At 51.2% G+C, this 16,627-nt stretch overlaps 1 protein-coding gene and 1 long non-coding RNA gene across 5 annotated transcripts in view; both read left to right on the forward strand.

The window, feature by feature from the left end:
- The window catches only part of LOC309533933, a 274,946-nt gene extending 274,570 nt beyond the window's left edge, over positions 1-376 (forward strand). The window contains exon 3 of the long non-coding RNA XR_014220544.1: positions 231-376. This is a non-coding gene — a long non-coding RNA (uncharacterized lncRNA). The remainder of the gene's footprint in view (positions 1-230) is intronic.
- A 1,831-nt stretch (positions 377-2,207) lies between these two features.
- PRRX1 (paired related homeobox 1) overlaps positions 2,208-16,627 on the forward strand; it is an 83,778-nt gene continuing 69,358 nt past the window's right edge. For 2 of the 4 annotated variants that reach the window (XM_082225581.1, XM_082225582.1), the window contains exon 1: positions 2,209-3,030. In XM_082225581.1, coding sequence (XP_082081707.1) covers positions 2,787-3,030 — 244 coding nt within the window. In that variant the 5' untranslated portion in view covers positions 2,209-2,786. Of the gene's footprint in view, positions 3,031-16,627 lie in introns of all 4 variants that reach the window. The other 2 variants (XM_082225583.1, XM_082225580.1) reach the window with 2 other exon arrangements.

The raw sequence follows: 16,627 nt of genomic DNA on the forward strand, positions 1-16,627 counted from the left end.
GCTTGTATTACTGAGGCTGAGCCCAACTCTCTTTGAATGGCTTTGGGCAAATGTCTATCCGGGGTCAGCAAACTTTTTCAGCAGGAGGCCGGTCCACTGTCCCTCAGACCTTGTGGGGGGACAGGACTATATTTTGGAAGAAAGGAAAAAAAAGAATTCCTATGCCCCACAAAGAACCCAGAGATGCATTTTAAATAAAAGCACACATTCTACTCATGTCAAAACACCAGGCAGGCCCCACAAATAACCCTGAGATGCATTTTAAATAAAAGGACACATTCTACTCATGAAAAAACACGCTGATTCTTGGACTGTCCGCGGGCTGGATTTAGAAGGCAATTGGGCCAGATCCGGCCCCCAGGCCTTAGGTTGCCTACCCATGGTCTTGATCAGGAGTGGTTAACTTTGGCCACGCTGACTGGGCTGATGAATACAACAACATCTGAAGGGCCATCTTCTCCTCACTCCTGAGCAAACCTTCCCAAGTTTTCCCTCTGAAGGTCTCCTGAGAAGCAAGAAGTAGTAAGCAAGCCATCATGCAATGTTGTATTGTGTAAGGTGCATGCACGATGTATGTTTGCATTCATATATTGTACGTGTTCAAAGCAGTGAGAGAAAATTCACACGCACCACACATGGATGTCTGTCTTTGCAGACAATGGAGTGTGCCTCTGGAGGTGAAGTCAAACAGCTAGGAAATCACAGTGCCTGAAATGGTATCTCGCATCAGCTTATGATCCAGCCAAAGTTGGGAGATTTTTACTTCCGTTGATTCTAATGGAAGAGTTAAACCAGGCTTCCTCAACCTTGGCCCTCCAGATGTTTTGAGACTACAATTCCCATCATCCCTGACCACTGGTCCTGCTAGCTAGGGATCATGGGTGTTGTAGGCCAAAAACACCTGGAGGGCCGAGAATGAGGAAGCCCGAGTTAACCATTTCCTTCACTTTCTCATACTGGAAACAACGAGCCTTAAATAGGTTGTCCATTGCTTCTTAGCTTTCTAGGTGGACAGAAAAATAGGGGTTTTTATGGTTGATCTAGCAATGGTTAAGAATGGTGATGTCCAATTGGTTTCCATGGGAGATTTAAAGCACACTTCACCCTCCCACTGATATTTACAGGGCTTTAAAATGCTCATGCTGATTCTCTTAATTTGGAGGCGGCTACCTCTTTCTGATCCCAAAGACTGCATCCATTCTTGGCCAACCCTTTGGAGAAGCACAGGAGCTGTAGTGTGGCTACCCTTCTCTCTCTGACACCAGCCCCCCCCATCTAAATCATAAACCCAGCATAAATAAAAATACTGAATTTTATTGTCTACCTTATGTAACTATTGAAATATGTGCATACTGAAATATGGAAGCAGCAAGAAGAAAATATGCAAAGCAAACAAACACAAGACCTGGCTCGTGGATGTAGGTTCATCATCGTCTAGTGAGGCTTGCATATCTCAATGAACCATTGCGGGTGCAACAATCCCACCATAAAGCTTTCCTAACGATCACAAGATCGTCCCTTGGAGCTGGTTCATTCATCGATTGCCGAGTGACCAAGTGATGGACAGAGAGCTTAATCAGCCGTGGTTTTATTCAAATTGATGCACAGCAATAGGAATAATACATATGATGTGCGCGTCTGAACCAAAACTGTTGCAACTGCAGGAAACTTTTTTTTTTTGTTAACCTTCAGCAGAAGCTGAGCTGATGCCCCGTTTCCTAAAGTGCTTCTGCAACCTCCCCCCCACCCCATGCAAATGAGATTCTCCAGCAGGACCTTAAACTAATCCGCAGCAGTTAATTGGAAAAACAAATAAGCAGACCGTGTTGGGAGTCACCGCCTGCGTCCGCCTGGGCTTCCCAACTTTCGACCCGACGTTTGGAGGAGGGGGGGGGGCGCAAAGCTTCAATCTTTATTGAAGAAAAAGCCTCTCGCGTGCGCTCTCTGGGATCAGATGCTTGCGAGCGGGTGGGGAAGTGGGTCTCTAAATCCGAGTGTGGGTTTGGTGAGTCTGGATTGGTAGGGGAAAGTGGGGGTGGGGGGGGAGAGAGAGCTTGCCGGGGGTGGGTGGAGGAAGGAGGTCTGTAAAACGTCAGAAACAGCACAAAGCCTTTGCCACGTAATTAGAGGCTCCTATTAAGTCTGGGTCTGCCCTCCCCAGGGTCCCTCCAGCTCCCCCAGCCCCACCCACCCACATGCCAGGCTGAGCCTTTTGAAGTGCCAGAGAGCCGCTCGACCGGGAGAGGGAGGGGCGGGTGCGCAGCAAGCGAAAAAGAAACCCGCTCGAGCTCCCCAACCAGCCTCCTCCTCCTCCTCCACCAGGCAGGCAGGCAGCAGAGAGAGAGGGGATCTGGAGTGGCGCTCCTGCGTCCGTCTGTCGGCCGGTCGGAGCACTCCATCTGCAAGACCTCAGCCCCTCCCGACGGCCCGCCTTCACTGCTAAGCGCGCCGTCGAAGGAGCGCGCCCAGTCAGGGAGACGCGGGAGGATCGCGAGAGCCACCGGCAGTCCCACTGGAGGCGCCCTGCGATTCAGCAAGAGAAGGCACCCTTTGCATCCCGGGCCAGGTCCTCCCGCCTCCCGGGTTTGGGCCGCTTTGCGCGCTTGGTGTGGATTTTCCCCTCTGGAGTTTTACTCGACGGCACTTCGGAGAACAGGCGGCAGCTGCTGCGGGGTTTGGGGGAACGTGCTTAGGCGGGGACCCCCTTCAGGCTCTGCTCTTCTTCCTTGGCTCCCTTTCTCTCCCCACCCCACCCCACCCCGTCTTTGGCCTGGGGGCCCAAAGCCATGACTTCCAGCTACGTGCACGTTCTGGAGAGGCAACCGGCCGTCCTGCCCACGCGTCTGGAGAGCCCCGGGAACCTCGACAGCCTCCAGGCGAAAAAGAACTTCTCTGTCAGCCACCTGTTGGATCTGGAGGAAGCCGGAGACCTGGTGGCAGCGCAGACCGACGAGGGCGTCGGGGAAAGCGGCCGCAGCCTCCTGGAATCGCCGGGCCTGACCAGCGGCAGCGACACGCAGCAGCAGGACGGTAAGTGGCGCGCCGCGAAGCAGCGGCTTCCTCCTGCCCAGGCTCTCGACTTGCGAGTCGCCGAGACTTGGACTGGTCTTTTCTGAAAGGTCCGCCCTCGCCTTCCCGGAGAGTAAGCCGGAGAGGGGAACTAGGACGGGTGTGAAATAGCCCCGTTCAAGGGGGCTAGTTTAGAAGACTTAGGCGCCTTCGAAACACACCCAGCGCTTTTTAAAAAAACAACCCCGTGGGCTCTCGGTTTCTGAAAGTCATGTGCAGAGATAAACATGGGTAAAATAATAAGTAAAGCAAAACACACGGCGGAGGAATAATGTATGTTAATGCAGGGGAAGATCTGTGCCAGTAGTCAAGGCATGGTCGCATCACACCCGGAACCAAGTTTAACATTTGTCGAATCGGTCCTACTCGGCTTAGTTCCGGACCCACTAATCCAGATCAGTTTAATTCATATTATCAGCCTCCCGTAGACGAATTGTCGGTGCAAATTAGAATCCCCACCGCCTCCTTTTACTACATTTTGTGTAAAGAGCAGGGAAGGTCAATACGCGCGGTTCAGGCGGGTCGTCTTCGGATGCCCGGGTTAATGAGATGCGTCCGGCAAAGGGAGCGAGCACTGCCAGAGACCGGGAAGCGGGTCCCGGGAGCTGGCGAGGCCTCCGGTTGAGCTGTGTCTAGGTGGTGGATCTCTGCGAGCATCTCTGCTGCCATCATAGGGTAGCAGGGGAAAAAGCGTCGCTGCTCCGCTCAGAATCCACCAAAAAGTTCCGCTGCGCGCGTCTCGTTGAAACGAACAGCAGGGCAGATACGCGCGGTTTCCCCGGGGCTTACTTACGCAGGAGAACTCCCTAGACCTGCTCCGGAGCTGAAATCCTGCGGGCACTTTTTTGAGAAGAGGTCCTGTTGATGTCAGCATCGGCTTCTGAGAAAGCAGGCGTGGGTTGTTGAGCCGTCCGTCGATCAAAGCCTCTCGCGTCTAATTCTCTAAGCGACTTTCCAACACAGAGACGCGCACGCAAGCAAAACTGGGAGAACCAGCCGGCGTCTTCCTTCCCGGAAAGGTTTCTGCGATTTGGATTTTAATTTTCCGCAGTCCGGGTTGTTCCAAACTTACCAGCGTCACTGCTGTGATTATTTTCAGTTCAGAAAGAGCACAGATTTCTGTTGTGTGTGTGCGTTTTAAGGGCGTCTGTATAAAATGCACAATATAATAGTATAAATGCTTTTCAGTTCCCCCACCCCCTGGTTGGAAGAGTTAGCTCTGGAAGTTATGGATCCTTCCATAACTGCAGAAGAAGGAGCCGGTGATGCTGGTATCTGAGCCAAGAAGATACTTGGAAGTCTGGTTTATTTTAAGCTAAATACAGACACTCGTTTTAAAGATAACTGAAAGTAGCGTCATCTAGGAATCCTTCTGCATTAAGCTCCTTTTATCCTTCGGTCCCTCGCTGGTCAAACACGTTTAAACACCACAAAACCCTAGGCCTAATTCTCACAAACAATAGCTAAACTGTGTCGGGCTTCAGAATGCCACCGGACTGAATACACCTTCCGTAGGGAATCCTCCTAGTTCTCTAAGGATGGTAAGTTATTTTATAAAAGAGGAACAGCCAGTCACGTGGGGCCCCTCCTGCAGTTTGGAGTTGTACAACCGAGACCCAGGCTCCCCTCCTCATCTGTTGTGGGGGGCGCGCGGGGAGGGGGAGGTAGCAGCTTGCGCATCTTTCCGAAAGAAAGAGGGCCTTGCATATTTTTTCTAATATTGGGATCGATAAATAACAACAGCAACTGCTTAAGTCTGTCTCCAGGGATGAGTCTTGGGGAAGGATTGCTGGGCCAGTCTGGGAACAAGTGTTGGGCCAGCCACACCCAGGGGCTCTGAAGGGAGGCGTGCTAGGCAGGCTTACTCCGAAGCAAGTCCCATAGAACTTAGCTGGACCCCCTTTGCTTGAAACCTTTGCACCAGGTACAGATTCTCAGGTGCACCTTTTCTCCCCCAGCCTTCCGACGGGGCCAGACTCCCCATAGGCTGGAGGCTGCAGCCCGTTCCTAGGGATGTGGGAGACTTGGTCTGCGAGATCCAGCCGGCTTTCCAAGGCTTCCCGTCTCATTCATTGCAATGGAGGCAATGGGACTCACAATTGCTCGGCTTGGACTAGAGTGTGCCCGTTGTTTGGTTGGTTGGTTGGTTGGTGGCTGTTGCTTCTCATGCAATTTCCCCGAAGCTTTTTTTACTAAAAGCTTTTGGACTTTGCTTCGAGCTGCTAGCCAAAGCCTGATTATTTAGGAGTCCAGCTTCACGTGAAATAATTCGCTCCGGATTGCGAACTGTAGGAGCCGAGCGAGGATCCCACCCCCGGTCTCCGCCGGCCTATGCAGAATTCACGCGGGGCGAAAAAGCGCCCGTTTCCTTCGGACGCAGACTCTCACTTTGCCTAGGAAATCAAACGAGCTATTCCAGTATAATACAAGAAAAACAGGGCCGCAACAAGCTGCCTCCACAATGCAGACGCATTCCGATGTTATTCACTGGATTTAGGATCGCCTCGTTCTCTTCGATTCCGATCCAAGACATATTGACTCATATTTGATCAGAATTGCTCACGTATCAAAATCGTCCCGAAATTTCTCGGGACCACCAATTTATAGCCAGTCTGTTTTACAGCGGTTTAGGGCTAGGAGCAAGTCGGTTGGGTTTACTGGTGAGTAAATACGTCGTGGATCGGAATCACGATCGAACAGAGCCTTCAATCACTCAAAGCCAAAGGACATCATCCGATTAAGACTGCTTTGGGAGTGCAGCCTTGAAACACGAACTCAGAAGTTAAGTCTCCCCTTTTCCCCAGCTTGTCGAGGAAGAAAGATGCGTTCATAGGCGTAGCAAAGGGGGGGGGGCAGCTGCCCCTTAATCAATAAAAATCAATACAAATCTGAGGTTCTGCCCCCCCCAACAAAAGCCTGCCCCCCAATCCTGGCTACGCCCATGGATGCGTTAAGGGTTTTCTGCATTGGACTGGAGTTGCTCGTTGACCTCTCCAAACCACTTTATTTCGGGCTATTGGAGCCCACGCTCAGCCCAGAAGCAAAGGCTTGCTAGCTCTAACCGGTTCTAAGCACCTTCCGAGGAAGCCCGGATCTATTCCTTTGCAGTTTAGGCCCGAGGAGTCATACATTCGCTTCCTTGAAAACAAAACCCATTTGGAGACAGCGGGACGGACTTCCGAGTCGGCCTGCCTTTCATCCGCACGTGTGAAATCGGTCGTCGCATCAGCAAGCCATTGAAGCTGCGCGGTCCCTTCTTGGCTCCATCCGTAGCCAAACCTGCCCCGCTCCTTTGACGCCAGAAGTTGCCGGAAGAGCTAAAGAAATCCCGCGAGTGCGTGCACAGGACTCCGAGCTGCATCCTGAGCATCTTACCCGGGGAAATAATGTTTCTGTCGCAGAAAGGGCGCAGACCTTGGCGAGCATTTGGGGCGCGCTCTCCAACGGGCTCCTGGCGTGGAGCTGCTCGGCCAGAGGCCTGCCTCGGGGTCTGGCTGCAGGCGAGCTCAAATTCAGATTTCTCCCATGTCGCGCCCTCTCGTCCTCTTTTGGGGTCTAACCCTTAGGAAGTCAATGCGCTTGTGGGACTGACTTCCAAGGAAGCGCGCTTAGCCCGGTAGCCTTTTAAGCACAGCGTCGCGGCTAAAAGGGGCGAAATAGCAACTCATCCTTCCCCGAGGGTCCTCCGTAAAACGAGCCAGGCCCGTATTGTCCTTGGGAAGGGCAGCCTGCGGGATTTCACCAGGCTGGGTACCAACGGGTTCCAATGTTTCTCAACCCTGACTCCCCAGCAGTTGCTGGACTACAACTCCCATCACCCCTAGCTAACAGGCGGAATGCAGGTTCAAGTTCCTCAACTTCTTCGCTTTGGTTCGCTGATCCCTTCCACGAGGGCGGGCTTCTACTCTCTCCCCCTGCCATCCTATTTGGGGTGGAAATCGGGCCCGAATGGGTGGGGAGACACAGCTTCCTGCTTAGAGCTTTCCTCTTTGCGACAGGGAGCAGAGCTGTCCCGGGTAGGAGCGGGGTGCATTTTGAAGGGGGTCCCTTGAAGGCGAAGGGGAGCCTTCTCCTCGGGACCCGACTCCTTCCTCTGCCCGCCGAGGAAGAAAGGGTGTGTACGGGAGAGTCAGAGTCGCCGGGAGTCTTTTCCCGGGGTCCTGAACCCTCTTCGGAGCATCACGAGGGCCCTTGTAGAGTTGGAAGGGACCAGGAGGGCCATGTAGTGCAACCTTCTGCGATGCAGGCGTCTCTTGGATGTTCGCTGGTGCTGCTGGAGCGGAGAAGTGGCTCCGACGCGGGAGACAAGGCGGGAGACAATATTTACGCATTCCGTGTTCCCCTATAGCTGTGCCGTCCACCTACAAAAAAAACACACACCACATGGGTGTGTTTTTTGTAGGGAAATCAGGGCGTAGTTGTCCTTGTTTTTAAAACAACAACAGCCACCTTGGCCACACTTTTACCCCTCCAAGAAAAATCAAATAACTTTGCAATTGCAACTGTGACCCAGGCCGCTTTGGGGAGGCGAGAAATTTAAAGTTAGCAGTTGTCTGGCAGAAAGAATTGGAGGGATTGCGTTTACAGGCCATCCTAGCCACGTCTACTAAGCTCTGCTGAATTCAGTGGGTGGGTGTGGGTTTACCCTCCGCGTCTTTCCCTTTCGTTCAAGCGCGCGGTGAACAGGAAACCCTCGCGCGCTTCCCCCGTTCTCTCGTTCGGGCAGTTTGTCTAAAACGGATTCTGCTTTGCACAGGGGAGCCGTTAACACGCGCGCACTTCTTGCGCCCGTCCAAGTCCCGGGCAGGCGATTCTCTCCCTTCATCACAATGACCGTCCCACCCCCGGCAATGCAGAGGGGGGCGCCGGGCTCGGAACTAACCCACAGAGCTCCTCCAAGAGCTGCCGAGGGCAGGGAGGAGACGGTGCTGCGTGCGTATGTCTTTAAAGCGTTCGGTTCTTTCTGAAATGTGCCTTTGCTCCAGGTCCCTCTGTAGGTGGGGGGTGGGGCAGGGGTGAACCCGCTAGCGAAATCTGACTCTGTCCGCCTTGGCCAAGGACATAAAGAGAATATGAACGGGTGTCGGGCTGAGCTTCGTAGCTCCCCTCCACCCTGAAAAGTTGTGGAGAGGGGGGGGGCGGAGAGACAGCGAAGATAATGAGAGGTAGGCCCGAACAAAGATTTGCACCACAAGCACAAGTGCCTGGGAAGAAGAAGACCTGTCCATTTCACTGTGACTTACTTTCATGTAGAAGTCCGGGGGACATTTCGCCAAGGAGATGTAAACTTCAATCCCCACAGACTTTAATGACCGGGAAAATGCATAACTGGTTGTCCCCAAACATAAGATGCGGGGACCCCCCTCTCCAAGCTGTTCGGTTTCATTAACCACTTTGGGCTGCAAGTTTTTCACTCGCACAGAATTCGCCACGAGGCTGAGTTGGAAAAGCAGCGAATTCCCAACTGTGGTGAAAAAGAAGTTGTTGACAAACGACGCCTTCCTCTTAAAGAAACTGCCTGGTTTTGTGGCAACCATCCGTTCAGTGCTCAATAATAACTCTGCTTGCGGAAGGACCTTCCCTTCCCATTTTGTCTGACGAAGAATTCTGTCTTGCCCCAAAGCTTCCCTGCTCTCTCACCCTTGGTCGGATAAAAGAGAACGACCAGGCATATAAGTTTCGGGACTGACAGATAATCAATTTATCCGAGCTTATTTTATGTCCCTCGGGTGGGTGAGGGTAGAGAACCCTGGTGCAACTACGCTGCGATGCAGTTGGGGGGCTGGGAGTGCTGGGAGCGGGGCAAGTAAGCCCCCCTGCGTCTCAGCGCTCGCTGGGGGGGGGGGTTGGGCAAGGCGTACGGAAGTGAAGGAAAGAACTTGCTTTTTCAGTGGTGCCTGATGAAAAATTCTGTCTAGTTCGAAAGCTTCCCTGTACTGGCATAATTGTGAGACTACAATGAGATGAGGATACACCTTGGGTACAAATCCAAAGGAAGAAAACACATTTAGAGGGAACCCTCGAAATATAAAAGGCAACTGAAGGCCGATCTCCATAAATCTATCCACGATAGGAAAGGGGCCAGGAGGATACTGCAATTCGCAAGAGCTTCTTCTTTTCCCATCTTAAGGGTCTTAACAGTCTGCAGACAAAGTTCAGCAAGGTTTCTCACTCTGCTTTGTCCAAACACTAGTCTCTTTTCCTCCCTCAGAAATCGAAATGTTATTGAGCATCCGATTTGAAGAAGAGTTCTGTGTAACTCGAAAGTTTACGGCTCACCTTGTGAGCATAGGTTGGTCTTATTCAGGAATTTATTCTACTGTGAATTTTGTTCTGAAGTGAGCTTAGAAAAGGGGAACTGGAACTGCAGCAGGTCCTGTGATTATTTTTTTGGGGGGTAGGGTCCCCGCAAGCAGTTAGGGCCCGAAGCGAAATCATTTGATTCCAAAATGTCTCCTTGTGGCCCACGAATGTTTGGTTACCACCTGGCCGTTACGGATGTTTCGAAAGTTTCTTTGCTGTCTGGTTAAACTTAGAGAGGATTTCCTGCCTTTTCTTCTCTTTTCTGAATGCCTCTGCAGCTGACATAACTAACCCCTAACGCATCAGCACCTAGATTTAAACATAAAAGCAGCCTGAATTAAGCACCTCGAAATTCCACAGATTCCAACAGGGGACAGATGCAGCCGATGCCTTGCTTCCTTGCCAAGCAAGGTAAATAAAGGAGTTCCGATGGGGCTTCTCCCAAAGGAAAAACGGACGAGATTTTTGCCTTAAGCATCTGCACAGTTCTTCTTTTAAAATGAGCGCGCCTTAAAAGTGCTTAAGCCTGACTTGGGTCGCTCAGTTAGGCTTCGAATAAAACTTGACTATGCTATCCTAAATTTGTTTGACAACGCCATCCATTTGAACGGGGCTTCCTACCCGTTAAAACTACGTAGTTCCTTGAAAGCCAGTGCCATTCATTCATCAGTGGAGCTGTCTAGAAAGCCAATTGCTCCCACCTGAAAATTTATGAATGGCTTCGTTTCGCTTGGCATTGCGGCGGTCCCTTCCTCGGGAGGTTTCCAGTGGTCCAAGAGGCGTCTTCTCCTTCCAGAGGCCTCTCCAAGGCCGGGACGTCTCTGTTGAGCCTCTGGGAGCGGAGGGACAGCGGGAGACGTCGCAGAGCCCACGCTCGCCCGCGGACAGGCGCACGTGTGCGCTCCGCAACCGCGCATTTCGCACTCAAGCACAGGAAGGCAAGCGCTCCACGTCTACTCCTGTTCTTCCTTTTCAATGGGGACTCGCCTCCTTTGATTCCGACAGCCTTGGATGGCGAACAACGCTCCCTTTCAGGCGTGAAAGGGTCCCGGCGCCGCATATTTTTTCCAAATCGGGGGCGCAGTCTTACCCTCTCGTTTTTTATTTGTTGTTTTTTTAATTGTCCGAAAAGGAATTGTGACTCTGGCTTCTTTTTTTAGTTTTTTTTTTAATGGCGCGGGGGGGGGGCGCTCTAGAGTCCGATTCACAATGCAGTTAGCATGGGTGCTGGGATCCGAAAAAGTGAATTGGCACGGGTTCGCTGTCCAAAGGGGGAGAGGAGAAACTCCCTGCTTGGGGTCTTGCCCCGTGATGGTGGGGGTCAATGCCAACCTCTCCATCTGTGTGCTCTCAAAGGCCTCCCTCCTGGAAATGTATGAACGAGGACTTACGTGCGTCAGCAGGAGAAGCTGTTGCAGAGAATAATAGACCCTACAAAGCTCCGCTTTATTTAAATATAGTGGTACCTCGGGTTAAGAACTTAATTCGTTCCGGAGGTCCGTTCTTAACCTGGCACTGTTCTTATCCTGAAGCACCACTTTAGCTAATGGGGCCTCCTGCTGCTGCCGCACCACCAGAGCACGATTTCTGTTCTCATCCTGAAGCAACGTTCTTAACCCGAGGTACTATTTCTGGGTTAGCGGAGTCTGTAACCTGAAGCGTCTGTAACCCGAGGTACCACTGTATAAGAGAGATCCAGCCCAATCTTGTGAATTATTGCTCAAAAGGATTGCGAGGGATCTACTACTCTCGAGTTAACCCTTAACAAATGGTTGCCGCTGAAGGAGCGCATGCCTGCGCGGAAACCTGTGGGTTTCTGACTGCTTGCCTCGTTTGTGGGCAAGTAGACATGGGCAGGATCTAACTGCGCGCCCTTCGGACTCGTTGCCTCAAGGGAGATTTCCACTTGAGGATGATCCGTGCATTGGATTGGGCTGTCAGTAAGAGCATTTGCGGCAGAATGTGGTGGCGTGGCAGGCAGGGGTGCGATCTTGAATATTTTTTTTTGGGGGGGGGGGAGGTAAGCCCTGCCCCGCATAATCGATCACATGATGCGGCGCGCACACTGTTTGAATGGCAATGCCCATCAACTTTTGGAGGGCCTTGCCCCCTTAAATATTTTTGGGGGGGCACCGGGGGCACAGACCCCTCGGTCCCTAGCAGTTGGCTCCTATGTGGCTAGCCCATTGTCTTCCTCATATAACGGGTCCCCGCCTTCTGATGGAAGAGGTATCGTTTCCGTTGTGAAGCACACAATTAACATGCTAATTAACACGTTTCCTTTCTCTGCTTCTAGAATCCCGATAACTCGGGGTGGGGCGGGAAGAAGGACGGGGGAAGAGAGTGCATGGGATCTTTTAAGCAGGGTAGATAATTATTTAAAATTACTCAGATTACATAATTTAAATTACTTTAATTATGACACTACCACGACTACAGGAATAAACCGGGGTTTGCTTCTGCTGCTCTGCTGCGAAACACTTTTTTTGTGGTACAAAAGCAGTGTTTTGTTTTGTTTTTTTAAAAGGATCACACGTTTTAAAGTAAAACTAGAGTAATAATAAAAATAATAACAACATGAGCATCTCTAACCTCCTACACGCTGGCTTGTGGGCCCTTGCTTTAAAACTAGTTTTTAAATACAGTGGTACCGCGGGTTAAGTACTTAATTCGTTCCGGAGGTCCGTTCTTAACCTGAAACTGTTCTTAACCTGAAGCCCCACTTTAGCTAATAGGGCCTCCTGCTGCCGCTGCGCCGCCAGAGCATGATTTCTGTTCTCATCCTGAAGCAAAGTTCTTAACCTGAAGCACTATTTATGGGTTAGCAGAGTCTGTAACCTGAAGCGTATGTAACCTGAAGCGTATGTAACCCGATGTACCACTGTATAAAAGCAAGCAAGCAAGTAGGAAGAGTAAGCCGGGGTCCCAGCGTCCATCCTGGTGGCCCCCAATACTGAAGCGGGGTCCCTCTAGGTGGTGACTTGGGGTGAGTCTTTGGCTGTGGGGCCCTGGACTTTGCTGACCAGTAGCCTCCACGTGATGTTGGGCTCCAGTTCACCTCATTCCTGACCATTGGCTATGATGGCCGGTATTGCATTGCAGGGCCGGGCTATTCCAGACTGATGTTATTTTCGAGTGGGATCCATTCACAAGCTGGTTTGGGACTCTTGCACAACAAATCGCTCCTCACCCCAAACCAGACGTTTTATGATATGGAAAGGAGCAGGAAAACGGTGTGAAGAGTGTGGGAGAACACTTGCTTTGAGCCAGCACCATCTCACATTCCCCTCCCAGACAAATCTGGGCAAACGCGCCATAAATAGGTCGTCTGGAAGCAGCACCTCTGGCTGCTGGCGGATTTATTCCGCTTTATTAGTTGTTCTGCGATGCTTCCCCAATACAGTGGTACCTCAGGTTACATACACTTCAGGTTACATATGCTTCAGGTTAAAGACTTCGCTAACCCGGAAATAGTGCTTCAGGTTAAGAACTTTGCTTCAGGATGAGAACAGAAATCGGGCTCCGGCGGCACGGCAGCAGCGGGAGGCCCCATTAGCTAAAGTGGTGCTTCGGGTTAAGAACAGTTTCAGGTTAAGTACGGATCTCCGGAACGAATTAAGTACTTAACCCGAGGTACCACTGTACTACCATGTTTCAGCTGTGCGGAGAGGCTGCAGCGCAACAAAAGTGGGACGCACACAACGCCCCCCCCAAAAAAAAATCCCATTTGTGGTCTTGGAAAAGGATATTCTCTGATTGGAAACGTTTGCAGGCGGAAGCAGAATTGAAAGCAGGAGTTGTAGAACTTCACAGATAGCTTGCCCAGCAAAGATTGTCGCGATGGCGCGGTAAAAAAAAAAAGTGTGTGTGTGTGTGTGTGTGTGTGTGTGTGTGTGTGCCTTCTATGGACCCTGGGACAGGTGGGAGCGAGAAGTTCTCTACCCCTTTTCTAAACCCTCTGTTTAGCAGTCTCGGTGGAATAGTAATGAATCCCAAATATAGTGACCATGGAAATGTTTTAAAAACGAAATTCCCTGTGTTGGATAGTATTATCTTATCATGTAGCGCACGTATTATACCTAGCAGTAAATTCTATTGTGTTCAGTGGGAATACTCTCTGGTTTAGTAAGCTTATTTCGGGCGGCAGTCTTAGGGCGTGTTCCTATTCCCGGCTTAAAATTGCGGCCTCCCCCCGCCCCCCAATTCGGATCTAAACTGGCTTTGGGGAGAACGCGTGGGAACGCAGGATGTCCTCAGAAAGGACAAGATAGATAACGATCGTGGTTAGCTTCGTGCCTACCCGTTTCCCAAACCAGCGATAGATGCGCACTTAATGCAGACTAGGAGGGCTTGTGCGCACAGCTAATGTGACGTTGAATCTGGGATTTTCCAGGGCCTCGTTGGGTACCAAATGTGGTCTGACGCAAGGTCGCCGACCTCTTATGAGCCCTAAGCATTATTCCTTTGAAAACGCAACGGGCCAACTCCGGATGTTCCAACATTATTATTGTCAACATGTTCGGAATAATCGCAGGGTCAGAATGGTCTCTGGGCATTCAAGCGCGCTCCTTCCCTCGATCCACTGCCCACTCCACGGCTCTGTGACTCTGCGGATCTTTCGCTCCTTTAAGAGAGCTAGATCCTCGAACCAGCTCGGCTCGCCGAAGCCTGATCCTGCTCTTGCGCATCTCCCTTCCGCGCAACGGCGTTTTGCGCAGGAGAACAGCCCATTCTGTAGGTTCAAAATACAGAAGCACAAAAAATAACATAACAAAAGCAATAAAAAACACCCTACAATTAAAAAGGTCGTAGACGGTTTAATTAGCCAAAAGCCTGGGAGAAGAGGAGTGTTTTTTTTGCCGGTGAATCCCCTCTCCCGCTTTCCAACTTGTCGCTTGCCGGACAAAATAGACTTAGCAGCGCGAAGCGCTGCGCGCAAAGGAAACGCGCTCTCCAGCCCACTTCCTCCGGACAGGTGCGTCAAAAACGAATCCTGTGAGGGGGCTCAGGGTGTGGATGGCGTCAAAGAGCAACGTTGGCGAAGCTGGTCAGGTAAATCGAGGTTAACAAATAAAGAGCGCACCCACCCACCACTCGCCCTAAGAATTCTGATGTGGGGACGGCCGGCTGAAAACGAGTGGGAGAAGCTTCTGAGAGTGCGTGGCCAAGAAGGATCTCTCAGCCGAGGGATTCCAAGCGGTTTTAGTCCCAGCTCCATGACGGCCATAGGCTACGCACCTAGAATCTTGGCAATAAAGGTTGTTGTCACCTCAGAGACTGCTAAATAGCCTGGAATAAATGTGAGGCCGGTGGAATCACAGAACTGCGGAGTTGGAAGGGACCCCCCTAGGGTTCTCTAGCCCAACCCCCTGAAGAAATCGCAACAAAGGCATCCATGATAGATAGCCATCCATCCTCAGCTTAAAAGCCTCTGCGTCAGGTCTCTGCTTGCAGGGCTACAATCCATCAAAGTTAGGCCGCAGTCCTAAAACCCCGCTTACCTGTAAGTCCCGTGGAATTCAATAGCACTTACAGTGGTACCTCAGGCTACAGACGCTTCAGGTTACAGACTCCGCTAACCCAAAAATAGTACCTCGGGTTAAGAACTTTGCTTCAGGATGAGAACAGAAATCGCACAGCGGCGGCAGCGGGAGGCCCCATTAGCTAAAGTGGTGCCTCAGGCTAAGAACAGTTTCAGGTTAAGAACGGACCCCCAGAACGAATTAAGTTCTTAACCCGAGGTACCACTGTACTTCTGAAGAGACGAGGCTAGGATTTGAATTCTTTCCACCTCTTACAAATCAGTTATGAGTCTGTGAAGCGTGCTTAAGGGAAAGCTAGCAGCCATGGGAAGCTCTCAGTTAAGAGAATCATATCCTGCCCCTCCGTTGCTCTCCCAGAAATGGAGAGAAGAAGCTCGAGATCGTGCTGCGCACCGTCAAGACGTGCCCAAATTATACCGAGTCCTTGTTCGGTACCTCGAGGACCGGCCGCCTGATCTCGGGCACGCTGGCCTCCCAGGGGAGTGTCCATAGGAGGACTTGCAAGACGCAGTAGAACAGGCATAGGCCAACGCCGGCCATCCAGATGTTTGGGACTACAATTCCCATCATCCCTAGCTAACAGGACCAGTGGTCAGGGAATGGTAGTCCCAAACATCTGGAGGGCTGGAGTTTGCCTATGCCTGCAGTAGAAAGAGAAGTTCCCCTTCACTGGAACTTCCTCAACAGGCCATCTCCTGAGAGCTGACTGTGTTGGCTTCTCAGCCCAAGAAAGGGAAGCCGCTTAAAACGCAGCGGCTCCAGCCCTTCTTAAAATATAAAATAAAATCTGGATAATTTTTACAAGTCGTTTTTCCTAGGAGAATTTCGAAAGGCGGTGTTTCGCCAGTGCTCTTTTAAATTTTTAAAAAAGAAACGCGAACATGTCGTCCTAGAAATTCTTGTTTTAAAAAATCCAGTGAAATCCAATGAAGCCACTATAATGTAAGGATGACATAAACCGATGCCATGTCAGTCAGAAGATGACAGCAAGAGATTCCCGCGTATGGAAGTACTCGAGCGCTGTTGTTGCTGCTGCTTTAAAGAGAGATAATTTATTTGCAATTCGATTTTCACACCGTGGCCTCGCCACAAGCCTGTTAATGGAAATGAACGCAAAATGAACCCGACGGTCTGTGAGTCTGTGCTTCGTTCAAAGCGCAAACCATTTCCTCACCCCATTCCATTTGGAAATCCCATTCGTTTCACGTGGGTGGCGGCGTCCCCCAAATTCGCATCCTTTTGGCTTCTTGCGGCGCATCAAGGTCCTCAGCTGGAACCATTAGCATCGCTTTAGCAAAAGGGACTAGTTCAGACGCAAGATCGGAAGCCTCTTTTCCGGGACCACCAACCCCCGTCTCCACTTAGTTTCCTAGGGTGGCTTAAAAAGCGAGGTCGTTATCTGGGCTTTTCCAGGTTCCCTCCGTGTCTCTTGCCAAATTTGCCGATATATTGCAGGAGTTTTAAGTGTCTGGCAGCAAAATCCTAGAGATACAAGGCTGCAGTCCGAAGCACACTTACCAGGGAGTAAGTCCCACCGGATAAATGCCCTTAGGCGCTTTCAGAATTGACTTCGTTGGGTTCCACGGTCATAAAGATCCTATCAGTTGGACGGCCAATGTGAATTTTCTGCAGGAGTGGCACTTTGGCCCCGCGACCGTGGCTGCCCGGCCCGAGGCTGTGGGTGTCATGCAGTGTGTATGGCCTTGGCACCA

The sequence above is a fragment of the Podarcis vaucheri genome (genome assembly GCF_965113315.1).
Source record: "Podarcis vaucheri genome assembly, chromosome: 6".
Classification (NCBI taxonomy): Eukaryota; Metazoa; Chordata; class Lepidosauria; order Squamata; family Lacertidae; genus Podarcis; species Podarcis vaucheri.